General features: G+C 42.7%; 1 protein-coding gene across 12 annotated transcripts in view; it reads right to left on the bottom strand.

Moving 5' to 3' along the window:
- Window positions 1-7,284: 7,284 nt before the first annotated feature.
- The window catches only part of LOC138738581 (uncharacterized), a 73,238-nt gene continuing 64,535 nt past the window's right edge, over window positions 7,285-15,987 (bottom strand). For 10 of the 12 annotated variants that reach the window (XM_069889067.1, XM_069889066.1, XM_069889065.1 and 7 more), the window contains 2 exons: window positions 14,828-15,003; window positions 7,285-8,162 (listed from right to left, as the gene is read on the bottom strand). Coding sequence is in view for 3 of the 12 variants with exons in the window: in XM_069889068.1 (XP_069745169.1) it covers window positions 8,015-8,162; window positions 14,828-15,003 (324 nt within the window). In the remaining 9 variants the exon portion in view is untranslated. The remainder of the gene's footprint in view (window positions 8,163-14,827; window positions 15,004-15,987) is intronic. The other 2 variants (XM_069889058.1, XM_069889060.1) reach the window with 1 other exon arrangement.

Genomic DNA, 15,987 nt, shown 5'->3' on the forward strand with positions numbered 1-15,987 from the left:
GGAGAGAAAGAGAGAGAGAGAGGGAGGGGGCAGAGAGAGAGGGCTGAGAGAGACAGAGGGAGAGGAAGAAAAGCAGGAAAAGGAAATGGAGAAAGGAAATTATGAAAAAATATAGAAGGAAAGAGATAAGTAAGAAATAAATAGAGAGAGAAAGTTAGACTATATCAAAATTAAGTTCAACACAAGAGGGAAAGGATAGTTAGAGTGAAGAGGAAGGGAAAGAGGCTAATGAAGGGGGGAATGGAAGACAAGGGAGAGATGACATGTGGCAAGAGTGATGAGAAGGGGTGTTGCTAACATCTCAGGAATTTGGAGCTTCCTGGTAGCTTGCATGTCTCCACAATGAGGAGGAATGTTTGTGTGCACCGAATTGATAAGGGCAGTCGCCAAGCTCCATTGGAATGGAAACAGGACTGTTTTGTTTAAAGCTGCACTCGTGCTCACTACTGAGGCATTTTTTAATTGGGTGAAAGGTTGCCCAGTTTTCTTTCTGACAGTTCGAAGTTGCATGATAGTTTATGCTGTGGCATTTCAGCAAGTTTATGTTAATCAAACAAGAGATCCTTTTGTGTTGACTCCCTGCATTCCACAGGTGTTGTTCACCCTGCGATCCATGAGTGTCAGAAGGGTTGTCAACCATTGAGTCATTACAGCTGTATTCCATCCCAAATAAGGTGTTAACTATTACCCTGTTGGTGGAACTCTCGATTCTACCATAAAATGTAGGGGGAGCTTAACAAGGTTACTCTATTTAAAGCCTATCCCTGCCCTGGGAGTGTGTGATGGGACAGTGTAGAGGGAGATTCACTCTGTATCTAACCCGTGCTGTCCCTGCCCTGGGAGTGTGTGATGGGACAGTGTAGAGGAAGCTTCACTCTGGATCTAACCCGTGCTGTCCCTGCCCTGGGAGTGTGTGATGGGACAGTGTAGAGGGAGCTTCACTCTGTATCTAACCTGTGCTGTCCCTGCCCTGGGAGTGTGTGATGGGACAGTGTAGAGGGAGCTTCACTCTGTATCTAACCCGTGCTGTCCCTGCCCTGGGAGTGTGTGATGGGACAGTGTAGAGGGAGCTTCACTCTGTATCTAACCTGTGCTGTCCCTGCTCTGGAAGTTTGTGATGTCTCTTAAACATGGTGATTGCTTCTCATTACAGCACCTCCTCTGACAGCGTGTTATATGTATCAATTTTCCAGGTCTATGTCTGGAGAAGGCGCAACAAGGACAAAATGTATTAAATCTGAAATTATCAAGAGCGAGAGGAGGGGGAAGTTTGAGTTGAGCAGTTGTGATGTATGAGCTGTGAAGAGGGATTGTCTGCAGTTCTTGACTGTGTGCCATACAGTGACACAGTTAGAGAGTTTTACAGCAGGAATGTAGGCCATTCTGCCCATCTTATCCATGCTGTTATCCCACTAAGCCTTTCATAAAGAGTACCTGCTAAAATAACTTTCAAATATCATTGTCCGTCTCCACCACTTCCTCCAGCAGCCTATTCCGCACACCCACCACTCTCTGTATGAAAAGGTTTCCCCTCAGGTTCCTTTTAAACCTTTCTCCTTTCACCTTAAATCTCTCCCTTCCAATTTTAGACTCTCCCTGTCCTGGGAAAAAATTTGTGTGCATCGTCTTAACTGTACCCCTTGTGATTGTATAACGCCCTACAATGTCTTCCCTCAGTCTCCCTCACTTAACCAAAAACTGTCCAAGCCTATCCTATCTCTCCCTCCAATCCCAGAAACATCCTTGTGAATTTTTTCTGCTTCCTCTCTGGCTTCACAACGTCCTTCGTGCAGTATGGCAACCAGAACGGAGTACAATATTCCAAGTACAGTCTCGCCTGCATCTCCTACAGCTGTAACATGATGTCCCAACACCTCTGCTCATTGTTCCATCTGCTGAAGGCAAGCATGGTCATGTGGATGGCCAGATGGTTTCTCCCAGGCTCACTCAAGGAGCATAGTTTTAAGGTGCTTGGGAGTAAGTACAGGGGAAATGTGAGAGGTATGCTTTTTACCTCGAGAGTGGCAGGTGCATGAAATGCACTATTGGCAACAGTGGTGGAGGCAGGGTCAATAGGCTCTTTTAAGAGACAATTAGATAGACACATGTAACTGAAGGAAATAGAAGGTTATGTTGTGGAGAAACTCTAGGCAGTTGTTAGAGCAAGTTATGAGACTGGCACAGCACTATGGGCTGAAGGGCCTGTACTGTGCTGTAGATTTCAATGTTCTGTGTTCTGTGGGATGCAAGATGTGCTGGTAAGGGGATTACTGTAGGTAATCCTACAGCATAGAGATTTTCGGCTGAAAGTCATGTTTCTGTGCACCATGACATTGCACCCTAAGGAAGTTCAATATGACCTAGGTGCACCATTGAGAGCAGATGCTGGGGGCATCACAATGTGGGACAGGAGCTGTTCTGCTCGAGATCGAAAGAAGCTGTAGAGGTGATGAATGCAGCTCAGAACATCATGTAAACTTCCCTCCCCATCCGTGGGCTCCATCTGCATCTCCCGCTACCTGGGAAAGGCAGCCAACACATTGAAGGACCCCTCACATTCCAGACACACTCTCTTCTCCCTCCTCCCAACAGGGAGAGAGCTCAGGAGAGTGAAATGGTGTGCCAATAGGCTTAAAGATAGTTTCTTCCCTGCAGCCATCAGGCTCCTGAATGAACCCCAGAACAGTGCTCTTGTGCTGCCCTTGCTTCATGCTTATTGATCTTCCTTTTCATTGTAACTGTAAATTATGTTCTTTACCCGGCTGTAGGGATGCTAAATTTAACCTGATAGACTGCTTGCTGAAGAACCTTTCTCACTGTACCATGTATTAATAGAACTTAGAACATTACATCACAGTACAGGCCCTTCAGCCCATGATGTTATGCTGACCTACTCAACCATCTAAACCTACTCTACCTCACACTATAACCCTCTACTTTTCTGGCATCCATGTGCCTGTCTTTCAATGCCCCTATAGTTCCAGCCTCCATCACCACCCCTGGCAATGTATTTCTGGCTCCCACCACTCTCTGTGTAAACAAACTTTGCCCTGACATCTCGCCTGAACTTTCCTCCACTCACCTTATACAGATGTCCTCTGGTATTTGCTACTTTCACCCCAGGAAAAGTGCTCTGGCTGTCTACCTTATCTATGCCTCACTTAAAATAAACTTGAACTTTCAAGTGGTCAGCAGAATATTGAAGGTTTGGTTTCATTGTGTGCACCCAACAGACGCCCTTATTCCTCTATCAGTGGTCATTACATTGAAGTAGACACAGCAAAGATGCAGGCAGTCACCTGAGGATTATTAGTGTCTACAAATAAATCACAAGGCTGACACCCCGGCATCTGCGATAGCCCGGCTGAATGAAAATCAATTTCATTTACCAATCTCATAAAATGCTGAATTTACTTTTGTTTTGCAGTAGCTAATCTCTCATTCTTCCAACTCTTCATCCTCACAGATTAGGTAATGCTGACAGCAATAAATCACCAAATTAAGCACAGCCTTGAGATGGAGCTTCTTTGAAAAAGAGATCCAATTTTCTCATCATTTTGCTCCCGTGCTGTGCTAGTGTTACCATGGTTACTAGCTTCCATTGGTCTGGTGCTTGGTTCTCTGATTAGTTCAGATGCAGGTTGACCCACTGACTATCTCTGTGTCTGAGTATCATGCCCTGCTGTTACTCGGTTTACCCGCATCATCACCAGCCTCCTCCGTGTCCCTGTATCATCATCGATCTCACTCTGTCCCTGATTCATCACTGACCTCACTCCATCCCTGTTGCATCATTGATCCTGCTATGTCTTTGTATTGTGCCCTTACCTCTGCCACTACCCATGTTACTGATTGCCTTTCAAACATGCTTCCTCCCAATCATGGCAACAGAATTTCTATTTACCAGTTTAATAACAGTCATGCAAAAATTACATCTCAGTCAGTGGCCATTTGGTCCATTGAACCAATTGTAGCTCCAAGTTGAGCGATCAAATCTTCCTTTTTTTGTGTCCTCTTTGCCATGATTGTCCATCTCGTCGTGAAGTACCTATTTATACTATAACAGAAAGTAAATTCCAGATTCATCTTTATCTTTGAGGAAACACATTTTTCCTGAATCCCCCTTATACCTTTTACCAAAATTCGAACAGCTGCCCTGAACACATCTACATGTGGGAAGATCTCCCCTCAATTTACCTGTCCAAATTGGCCATAATCTTGCTCACCTCTAAAATCAATCAACAAATTAAAGCCTTGTGTTTCAATAAGTTCTCAAGTTCAAATTTTACTCTTACATGATAGAGATTGTTTTGCAAGCAGAGCAGTAAACATCTCATACCATGATACAAGAAAGAAACAATTCAAAAGTACAGAGTTACAGAGAAAGATCAGCCATGATCTCATTGACTGACAGAGCAGACTGAGCAGGCAAAATGGCTGACTCCTGCTCCTATTTCTTATGGTACAGAGCATAGTCAACATGGTTTTACTATTTTGTGGTTCATTCAGAAGTCTGATAATGGAGGGAAAAAAACTGTCCTTTAATCTGGGGGTGCGTGATCTCACACTCGTGGATCTTGATGAGAGGGAGTCAAGAGTGTGTGGCTGATGTGGCATGAGTCTTTTAATATGTTGGCTGCTTTCCCAAGGCAGTGGTGGGGCGGGGGGGTGTAGATAGAGTCAATGAAGCAGAGTGGTGGAGGGTGTGTGTGTGTGTGTGTGTGTGTGTGTGTGTGTGTGTGTGTGTGTGTGTGTGTGTGTGTGTGTGTGTGTGTGTGTGTGTGTGATGGATTGAACCACATTCACATCCCTCTGCAGTTTCTTGCGATCTTGAGCAGAGCAGTTCCCGTCCCTCTAAGTGATGCACCCTGACAGGATGCTTTCAGTGTAGAGATTGTTTGGGGGACACGGGTAACAGGACAAATCTCCTCAATCTCCTGAGCAAGTAGAGATGTTGGTGCACCTTCCTGGCCATCCTGGCCAAACTTCTCCAGGTCACTGGAGAAGTTTATGCCAAGGAACGTAAAGCTGTCCGCTATCTCCACCTCAGCACTATGCTTTCATGACCTGCAGCCTCTTAACGTGGTTGGTGTAGAGAAGATGTTTCCTCTACTGGATAATCTCAAACGGGGTTTCACTGTTTAAAAAAATAACAGGTAATCTGATGAAGATTGAGAACAAGGTGAAATTTTATCCTTGGTGAGTTCTTCTCCAAAGCATGAGGTTGAAATGAAGGAAGTGTTGGATCTTCTTAAAAACATGGGGCAGCAGCCATGATCTTTGAGTCCTCTTTTGCCACAGGGGAGGTGCCAGAGGATTGGAAAATGGCAAATGTAGTCTCCTTGATGAAAATAGGTAATAGGAATAATCCTGGGAATTATAGACCGGTGAGTCTTATGTTAGTGGTCTGCAAACTAATGGAAAGGATTCTTAAGGATAGGATCTATGAGCATTTGAAGAAGTCCAGTATACTCAAGAATGGCCAGCATGGCTTTGAGAAGGGGATGTCATGCCTCATGAGCTTAATTTCATTTTTTGAGGAGGTTACAAAATAAATTGATGAGGATAAGGTGGTAGATGTGGTCTATATGGACTTAAGCAAAGTATTAGACAAGGTCACCCAGGACTTCAAGAGGCATGGGCTCCATGGAAGCTTGGCTGTGTAGATAAAAAATATTGGCTTGTCTGTAGAAAGCAGAGAGTATTCTGCCCAGAGGTCAGTGTCTAGTGGAGTTCCGGAAGGATCTGTTCTGGGACTCTAGCTCTTTATGATCTTCATAAATGACCTAGGTGAAGAAGTGGAATGATCGGCCAGTAAGTTTCTGGATGATACGACAGTTGGAGAAGTTATAGATGCTACTGAAGGTCATTGTAGGTTACAAAAGGATATAGACAGGATTCAGAGTTGGGCAGGAAAGAGGCAGATGGAGTTCAATCCAGATAAATGTGAGGTGATGCATTTTGGAAGGACAAACCAGAAGGCTGGTTCAGGGTTAATGATTGGTTACTTAAGAGTGTGGATGTACAAAGGGACCTTGGGGTCCAAATACATACATTTCTCAAGGTCATCATGCCGGTTGATAGGATTGTTAAGAAGGCCCAGGGGATGCTGGGTGTCATTAATAGGGGGATTGATTTTAAGAGTCAAGAGGTCATGTTGTTACAAATCTACAAATCTCTGGTGAGACCACACTTAGAGTATTGTGTTCAGTTCTGGTCATCTCATTATAGGAAGGATATGAAAGCAATGGAGAGAGTGCAGAGGAGATTTACCAGGATGTTGCATGGATTGGAGAACGTGTCTTATGAGGCAAGGTGAACTAGGGTTTTTATCTTTGAGCAAAGAAGAATGAGAGAATATTTAATAGAGGTCTTCAAGATTATGAGAGGCATAGCTAGGGTGAACAGCCAGCACCTTTTACCCAAGGTGGGAGTATCAAACACCAGAGGATATCTGTACAAATTGAGGGGAGGGAAAGTTTAGGGGAGACCTCAGGGATATCCTTTTTACACAGATAGTAATGGGAGGCTGTTACAATAGGGACATTTAAAAGACTATGAGGCAGGCATACGGATGCAAGAAAAATAAATGATTATGGGTGAGGTCATGAAGGTTTAGTTTGTTGAGTAGGTTTATATAGGTCAGCGCAACGTTGTGGGCCGAAGAGCCTGTACTGTAATGTAATGTTCTATATTCTGTTTAATTGAGGACATCACAGAGAGGAAAGGAAAGCAATTAATATCCCTGTCCTAAGGTAACTCTTCCCTTGTTCCTTCAATATTTTAAATTCAATCTGTTTGAATGCTATTGATAAATGACAAGAGAGAATATTCATCAACTTCACTGCAATGTCAAGATGATATCTGATTGATCCAGTCTATTGATATGTCTTCATGTTGTCTTTGACTGGGTTTTGTCAGTGTTGTGAGAAGTTACAGGCTGTCATTTATTTATTTTTTATTCCGAGATAATATTGGTGTCTCTGATGATTAGAATCTGCTCTGGAGATTGATGTCACTGGCAGGAGAGAGAGAGATAGTTTGTCTAGATCAAACTGTTATTCGGCAAATGAATTTTTGCAACCTTCTTGGATGGATAATTCCAAAGATTAATCACCTTTTGGATGAAGAAATCTCTTTTTGTCCCTGTTCTGAATTGCCAAATATTATTCTTACAGAGTGTCACCTCATTCCAGATTCCCTGGCCAAGGTTCTAGGTACCTAGGCACCATCCCATTGTCCTTCAAGCCCTCAGGAATATTGTTTAAAAATGTTTATTTGTGACAAAATGCCTGGTACAGTCAAATAGGTTCTTCTGCAAACAGACTAACAGGTTAGCTCTTACATTCAGTGAAACACGAAAGTCTGCAGACGCTGTGATTGTTGTAAAAATACACAGGCAATACTGGAGGAACTCGGCCCGTCTTGCAGCGCGCATAGCAGGTAAAGATATCTAACTGATTCTTCAGGCCCCTCTTCCATGGTATGAGCAAAAAGCAGGCAGGCATTTTAATAAAAACTGAAAGGTGAAGGAAGGAGTGGGGAGTCCAGACCAACAACTCAAAGGTGTTAATTGGATTTGAAAAGAGGGAAGGTGAGAATTGATTTTGGCTGAGTGAAGGAGAGAGATAAAAAAAGAGAAAGAGAGATAGAGCTGGGGGAAAGGGAATAGGGGAAAAAAGATTGGGAGGGTGTTAAATGGAAGCCAATATTAATGTGAATGAGACCATGGATAGTCATGGGATGGGGAATTGAAATGGGCGGCCACTGGGAGATCCATGCTATTGCTGTGGACAGAGCATTCACCACCATGTCAAGAGGATGATTTAGAGAGTAGAGGACTGGAATGTAAAAGAAAGATCGTCCAGCACCAAGCAAGGGGAGCATGTGAGCACTGTGATAGGGTTCATTCAAGAGCCTGATGGCTACAGGAAAATAAACTGTCTTTAAGCCTGTTGGTGTATGCTTTGCAACTCCAAGGAGAAGAGACTGTGTCTGGGGTGTGATGGGTCCTTCAGTGTGTCAGCTGCCTTTCCCAGTCTGTGGGAGATTTAAATGGAGTCCGTGGAGGGGGAGGGAGGTCAGCATCTTCTTTCGATCTTGAGTAGAGCAGCTCCTGTCCCACGCTGGGATACAGCCAACATGTTCTTTTGATGGAGCACCTATAGAGGTTGTTGAGGGCAGGGGGACAAAGAAAATGGAGGTGTCATTGTACTATGTTTACTCAAACATTCAAGGTGTTTGCCCAATTCTATTTCATGTATATTCATGTAGAGCTTCTCTATTTTTTAAACTCGGATTTCATCTATGAATCTCTCTTCCCTCTAAGCAATCAATCTGGTGGATTTCTTTTTTACCCTTTATTCCTTTGGTTGGAATACTACACCTCTATGCAAAGAGGTCCCATTAGATGTTTGCTAACTTTAGAACTAGTGGAAGGAGTTGGCCATCGTGCCTACACCACTATCCTATAAGATCATGGCTGATCCTGTTAAAGTTGACCCAAGCTGCAATTATAAAAACAAACAACAGCTGAACCAACAAACATACAATCACTTCTTTATTGTATCATGAGTGAGGGGTACAAAGAAAGAGTAAACAATGTAACTCGTTCTCTGCACAGAACCTCACTCAAAGTACACAGCATCCTTGAACAGTTTATAAAGTCCTTTAAACAGATGCTTAGGTGCAGTTTTGCATGTTTTTTTTTCTACTGGCAATCTAGTGTTTTTACTACTTCTGTCCCTCAGTTTCTGTGATTGACAACCAGCCACTTTTAGATATGACATATCTCTTATTTAATACCCCCATCTCTTTTTTTAATCATTTATTTTAATTTTGTGGACAGCATCATTAAAAAACAACTATTAATTAAATACAAAAATTGAAATGAAAGATCAATGATACAAGTTGACCATATCTTCAAACAGACCCACCCCACCTCCCCCCCACAACAAAGCCCCGAAGTAGAGAAAAGAACAAAAGAGAAGATATATATGAAATAGAAGCAAGAAAGAAAAGAGGAAAGAATAAAAGAAGGAATTGCCGGGATCTGGTATCCAGTTTGTTGGATCTAATCCTACATCTCTAGTAGGGGAAAGAACCAGGAAGTAGAACTCAGAAACAGAATAGGTGTCCCTAAATATTCAACCCTGCATTCTGCAAATAGAGCTGCCATACCTACAAAAACATGTTGTAAGTTGGAAGTAATTTTCTCCAGGGGAATACAACTATGCATTTCCACATTCCATCAGGCAATATCCAGAGGGGAATCAGTCTTCCAAGTAGCTGCAATACATTTCCTGGCCACCGCCAATACAATTTAAAGAAATTCTAACTGATATTTGGACAGTTTCATTTTAGATTTTATGTCCACAGTTTATCCTAAAAGAAACAATTCTGGACTTTGTGGTAATTGTTTCCCAATAATTTGATTTTATAAAATTCTTAAATTTTCCTAAAAGCGATTCACTTTAGTGCACGACCAGGTGGAATATAAAAAGGTTCCTGTTTCTTCACCAAATCTAAAACATCTGATATATTAGAATTTAATTTATGCAACTTCTATGGGGTAAGATACAGCTGATGCAACAAATTATATTGCACCAGTCTATATCTTACATTAATTGTATTTGTCATGCAATCTTGACCTAAATCGGACCAGTTATTATCACCAATGCTAATAGTCAAGGCTGATTCCTATCTTTGTTTTGATATAAATAATTCCCTCTTAGGAGTGTCCAACTGAAGTAAGGAATACATTACAGATGTAAACTTTCTTGTCTTCCCCTTTCGAATCAGAAACTCCATTTCACTGCACTCCTTTTGATCCAATTAAATTATTCAATTTATACCAAATATTCAAAATATGGTTTGGTAATGATGCTTCCTTTCCACCGGAAATAGATTTAGTATCCCATTTATATATAAGATCTTCTGCTACTCTCTCTCCAACTTTGTGCAATTCAATTTCCACCCATGAAGGATTGTCTCTTCCGTCAAAGAGGGAAGTGACAAATTTCATCTGCGCTGCCCAATAGTAATATTTAAAATTGGGGAGTTGCAAACTCCCCATATGATATTTCAAAATTAATTCTTCCATGGAGACTCTGGCTAACTTCCCTTTCCAAAGAAACATACTAATGAACATTCAAATTTTGAAAAAAAAACTTCTGTGGTATGGTATTGGAAGAGTCTGAAAAAGGTATGATAAACACAAAAATATATTCATTTTAATACAATTAACTCTTTCGATCAAAGTTATCAGAAGAGTTATCCATTTATTTATGTCTTCCTCAACTTTTTCATTTTATACAAAATTTCAATTCATTCTGCATTTTGATCCCCAAGTACTTAATCCATCCAAATGGTGTATTTCTTTGACAATTTGTATAATCCCCCAACAATTAACAGCATGATATCACTCTTATCCCAATTTATTTTGTACCCAGAAAATCTACCATAATCTTCCAGTTGTAAGTGCAACTTTGCAAAGAAGTCTCTAATTCTATCAGATATATTATTACATTGTCTGCAAACAGACTAATCTTATGTTCATCTTGGTCACCCCCTGAACCCCTTAATGTCTGGATCCCGACAAATAATTTACACCAGAGGTTCTATAGGCCAAGTCCTTGCCTGTCTGATCTGGAAATACCCCCATCCCATTCCAGTCATGCGATGCTTTGCAGCTGTGGACTGCCTAATTTACTAAACCATTAACTTTTTGTTGGCCTACTTATTACAGCAGAAGTCCCCCCTTCCCATAATCCTTTTCCTCAGCTCACCCCACATCCTTTGATTGCCAAATTTCCAAAACTTATCGGGGGTTGCGTCGGCACTGCATCGATAGAGGGTGAATGAAGGGCACTAACTCCTATAAAACCCCTTCACAAACCACCACCATCCAAGGTGCTGTCAGCTTCTCTTCCTCACACCCCTCTCAATCTTTTTGCATTAGCCACCATTGGCAGTTCTTAAATAGATAACATCTACACTTCTTGCCAGAAGGCTGTGGGATTGAGACTCATCTCAGGGACTTGGAAACAAAATTATCCACCATTGTTCCATTCCAGATATGCTCACTCGATGAAATGTTAAATTGTGAGTATTAGATGCATAAAAATCCTTTGGCATCATTAAGATGGTTGCTTGAGGTAAATTTATGGGGTTAAGGCCCATTATTTATTGATCACCATTATAGCATCACAGAATCTCTTGTCATTATTATGTGGCTCTTTGTGGGATCTTGCTGGATGCAAATTAGCTGGTGACTTATCTACATTACAATGTGAATGGACTTTGTCTGTCCATGGCCTCGTCCACCGCCAATTGTAGGAGCAACTCCTAGTATTCTGTCTGGGCATTCTCTAATCAGATCGACTTCTCCAGTTTCCGCTAGACCATTCCCCGTTCTCCTTCCCTTTCCTATCCCTCTGTCTCATTTCTTCCTGCTCTCCACCCCCTTCCCTTTCTATTCAGAGACACATCCCCCTCCCCCTCTTTCCTCCTGCTTTCACTCCTTTATATCCACCTATTACCTCAACCTGTGCCCCTCCCCACCACCATTTTGTTCAGGTGCCTGCCAACATTTTATTCTTACCTTGATGTTTAAGTCCAAAATGTTAGTTCTGTATCTTTATCTTTGCTACATAAAGTACATGGTTTGATCTGCTGAGTTCCAGCATTGTGTTTGGACTTTATTGAAGACTGAAAGATGCTGAAGAAAGCATCCTTCCTGGTCTCCATTGCCTTGCCTTCCCCCACCAAACAGCACCTTCCCTCATCTACATCTCCAAGGAGAAGACACTCAACAATCTCGACGCTTGTACTGGGCTTGTGTCAAGAATGGTGCATAAAATAGCTTGTGATGTTAATGATAAGATTCTGTGTCTTTCTTTATCAGTTCAGCTCCAAGCTCGTTGAACCAAGGATGATCCTGCTACTCTGCTGGAGGCAGAGACTAATGTTGGATGAAGCTTGATGTAACCAGACCGTGACGCCAGTGGGAGTTTTGCTTTGGTTTGTTGTCCACCCTCTTTTCCACCCTTCCTAATGTTTCCCTTCCCTTACTCTCCTGGAATAAGTGTGCAGAGAGGGAGGGTACTCGGCCTGTGTAGCCTTAGTCGGTCCCACCCCTGTTGGGGCACTGCAGATTTTGATTTTTCATGGACCTCTTTACAACCCTTCCTGAACTGGGACCAATTCTGCTTCCATGACACTTCCTGGTTGGAGATTCCCTTGAATAATTTGTCCAATATCTCCACTCACTTTTTAAGTGGACCATGCATTTTATTATTATTATTTTATAATAAGTGATGGGAGAGAACTTTAGGGGAGACCACGGGGGTAAGTTTTTTAGTAAGTGGATGCCTGAAATGCATTGCCAGAGGTGGCGGTGGAGGCTGGTTCAATAGGGAGATTTAAGAGGCTCTTAGGCAAAATAAAAATAGAGGACTAGGAGGTAGAAAGAGTTTTGGTTTGTTTTCCACAGGAATGCTGTATGAAGGTCAGCACAACATCGAGAGCCAAAGGGCCTGTACTGTGTTGTAATGTTTTATTTTGTTCATTGTACAAGCATCTGTTGTTTCCTCCCCCTCAGTTGGATTGGGAATCTAGCTGAGATCCTCTGTGTGTGTGTGTGTGTGCGTGTGTGTGAGATTGCAGGAGATTGTGGTGGTCAGGGGAGATTGAGGAGAAGTGACAGTGATGAAGAGGGGTGTTGTTTACACTTATTTGTCACATACTCAGTTCAGTGAGAAAGGTTCTTCTGCAAACAGATTGCAGGCTATCTCTAACCTTCATACAGCCATATCAAGAGCACAATTTTACTTTCACGTTTTCAAATTTAGAGATATGGACCCCCTTGCTGCCCAAGTTTGCCCATGTGATCAATTAACCTACTAATTCCATACATTTTTTGGAATATGAGAGGAAACCGGAGTACCCTGAGGAAACTCATGCAAACACAAGGAGAACCATACAAACTCCTTACAGATAGCGACAGATTTGAACCTGGGTCACTGGTGCTGTAATAACGTTGCGTGAACATGCCACTAACCATGCCAACCCAGAATACAGGATTACACTGAAAAGGAAGATCATTTAGACAGACTAACAGGTTATCTCTAAATTCGTTCTGCCGTGTAAAGAGAACAAATTACATTGAATAGGATTGAAAAGTAAAAGAAAGATTAATTAGCATCATGCAAGGGCAGCGTGAGAGCACAGTTGTGGGGTTCATTCAGGAGCCTGATGGTTGCAGGGAAGAAATAAATGGACCTCTCCTAATGACATAGTAGGCACACAATTTGCCCTTTACTGCTACACCTCCTTGAGGAAGGCTAAAGTTGGCCTTGACCTGCTCTGACTGTACATTAGGTTGCTGATGTCAGACATCGCCCTTGTGTTTTTACAAAGACAACAATTAGACTGATCACCATGTCGCCCCATGACCCAGTGTGTCAACACACCAAATTGGGTGAACGTCCCGCTTCCTCATCTCCTCCTTATCCACCTTATTCAGCCCTTTTCGTATCAACAGACCATTTGACTGCGGGTGAATCTGAAATGGGCCTGAGTCTTTCCTCAGCCCTAGTTCATTGTTAAAGCAGTTGACCCCACCTGATAATACCATAGTTGAGGCTGTTTAATTCAGTACAGAAGTAAACAAGCTCATAAAAAATTGGCCTTAACTTTTTCATATATATTCACAGTCATACAGGATGGAAACAGGCCCTTTGGCCCAACTTTCCTACGCTAACCAAAATGTCCCGCCCACACCAATCGCGACCATAGAGGGCTATAAGATTAGGAGAGATATAGATATGGTAGGTAGCTGGTGCCTGTTTCCCAGGGCAGGAATAGCCAACACCAGAGGACTTGTGTACAAAGTGAAGGGAGGGAAGTTTTCAGGGGTATGTTTTTTACGCAGAGAATTGTGGGGACCTGGAATGCCTTGCCAGGGATGGTGGTGGAGGCTGAAGCATTAGGGTAATTTAAGAGACTCTTAGACAAATGGAGGAAAAGTGGAGGGTTATGGAGTAGGAAGAGTTTAGCACTTTCTTTTAGGAATAAATAAGTCGACGTAGCATTAAGGGCCAAAGGTGCTGTTCTGTGCTGTAGAGGTCTATGTTCCATATAAAGGACACTGTTTTACCTGCTGAGTTTTTCCAGTATTGTGTTTTCTTACTTCTAACCATGGTGTATGCAGACTTTCGTATTTTACTCCGTGTGGGAACAGTGGGTGAGCAGTATTTGTGGTGATAAAGAATTGTCCAGGACAATTTAATTGTTTAGGACAGTTCTTTGTCTCCCACTCCTGCTGCTTGACTCACTGAGTCCCTCACTGATCTGTCTGTCCATGGCTTTATGTGCCGCCAAGATGAGGCCACTTATAAATTTGAGGAACAAACACATTGTTATTTCCCAGCCTGCAGTCCTAGTTTTGATGCTTCTGTACATCCTTCATTTATTCCACTGATTCCAGATTTTCCCAAGGCCCTTTGATTCCAGTAATTTTGATTTAACCTTGATCCCACTGATTGTTGGGGGTGTTTTTGGTTTAAACAGGGCCCATTGATGCCATTAACGAGGACTCTTTGGTGCCAACCCCAGTCAAATGCTGCTGTGATGTCAGGAGTTCTCCCTCTCCCCCTGACTCCTGGTGTCCAGCTCTTTAGTGAATGTTTGCACCGAGAACAGGAGCTGAAATGTCCCTGTGAGAACCAAACTTAGCAGCTGATTGGGGAGGTGGAGAACTGTTGGCGACATTCAATGTCACTGTTGATTCCGAGTAGGCTGAGTGAGAGGCAATGAGTGCATGTACCTGAGATCCTGGTGGAGGCCAAACTGGGAGACCTGGAACCGGAGGTGGAATCCACATGGCACCAGCTGGCAGCGGAAGCAAGTAGCCAGAAAGGACACGTGGCTGTGGAAGCAAGTCTGGGTGAGAACATGGTCGTAGAGGTTGAGATCAGCGAGGGAAGGCTCTCGCAGAACTTCCTTCGAAGAGAGGAGGAGAACTTTTTAAAATTATTTTTAATTTAGACATGCAGCATGGTAGCAGGCCCTTTCAGCCCATGCCTCCCAATTGCTACAACCCCCGGAGCGTTTCAAATGGTGGGAGGGAACTGGAGCCGCTGCAGGAAACTCACGCAGACACAGGGAGAACGTGTAAACTCATTACAGATAGTGCGGGATTCGAATCCCTGCCCCGATTGCTGATGCTGTAGTAGCATTGCACTTACCGCTACGCCAACCGTGCCACCTCTTCTTCAGGGCAGTCATCCCTCGAAGAGAATTCACAGAGGATTAATTGAATGAATGAAACACAAAAGACTGTAGCTGCTGTGATTGTAGTAAATGCTGGAAGAATTTAGCCATTGCAGAGTTCAGTGAGACCAGCTGAGCTCCTCCAGCATTTACTACAATCACAGCAGCTACAGACTTTTGTGTTTCAATCCTTTCTTGTATCGGCTGCTGTCAGTCTTATCATGTGGATGGAAGGCTAAATGGTTATAGTACAGATGGTGTAGTGGTTCATGCCACACTGCTACAGCACCAGCGACCTGGGTTCGAATCTGTCTGTAAGAAGTTTGTACGTTCTCCCTGTATCCATGTGCTTTTCCTTCGGGTGCTCCAGTTTCCTCCCATGTTCCAACACATATGGGGCTGGTAGGTTAATTGGTGTCTAGGGGTGTCATGGACTCGTGGGCCAGGAGGACCTGCTACAGTGCTGTAACTCTAAACAAATTTTAAAACAATTAAATCTAAATTTGTTAAATCTATCTATTCTAACGATGACCTTTGCAGTTTCAGTCATGTGCTTGTACATCAAAAGGCTTTCTTCATTATCAGAGTCAATGAGGTAAGGGTTAGTCCATTTAAATATTCAACAGAACAACTTGGAATTAATTTCATTCCCCAATTTTTTTAATTGTCTATTTATTGATGTTTGGATTTTTAAAATTTCTTTCTCTGTTCTAT

Source organism: Narcine bancroftii, chromosome 7 (genome assembly GCF_036971445.1).
Source record: "Narcine bancroftii isolate sNarBan1 chromosome 7, sNarBan1.hap1, whole genome shotgun sequence".
In the NCBI taxonomy this organism is placed as follows: Eukaryota; Metazoa; Chordata; class Chondrichthyes; order Torpediniformes; family Narcinidae; genus Narcine; species Narcine bancroftii.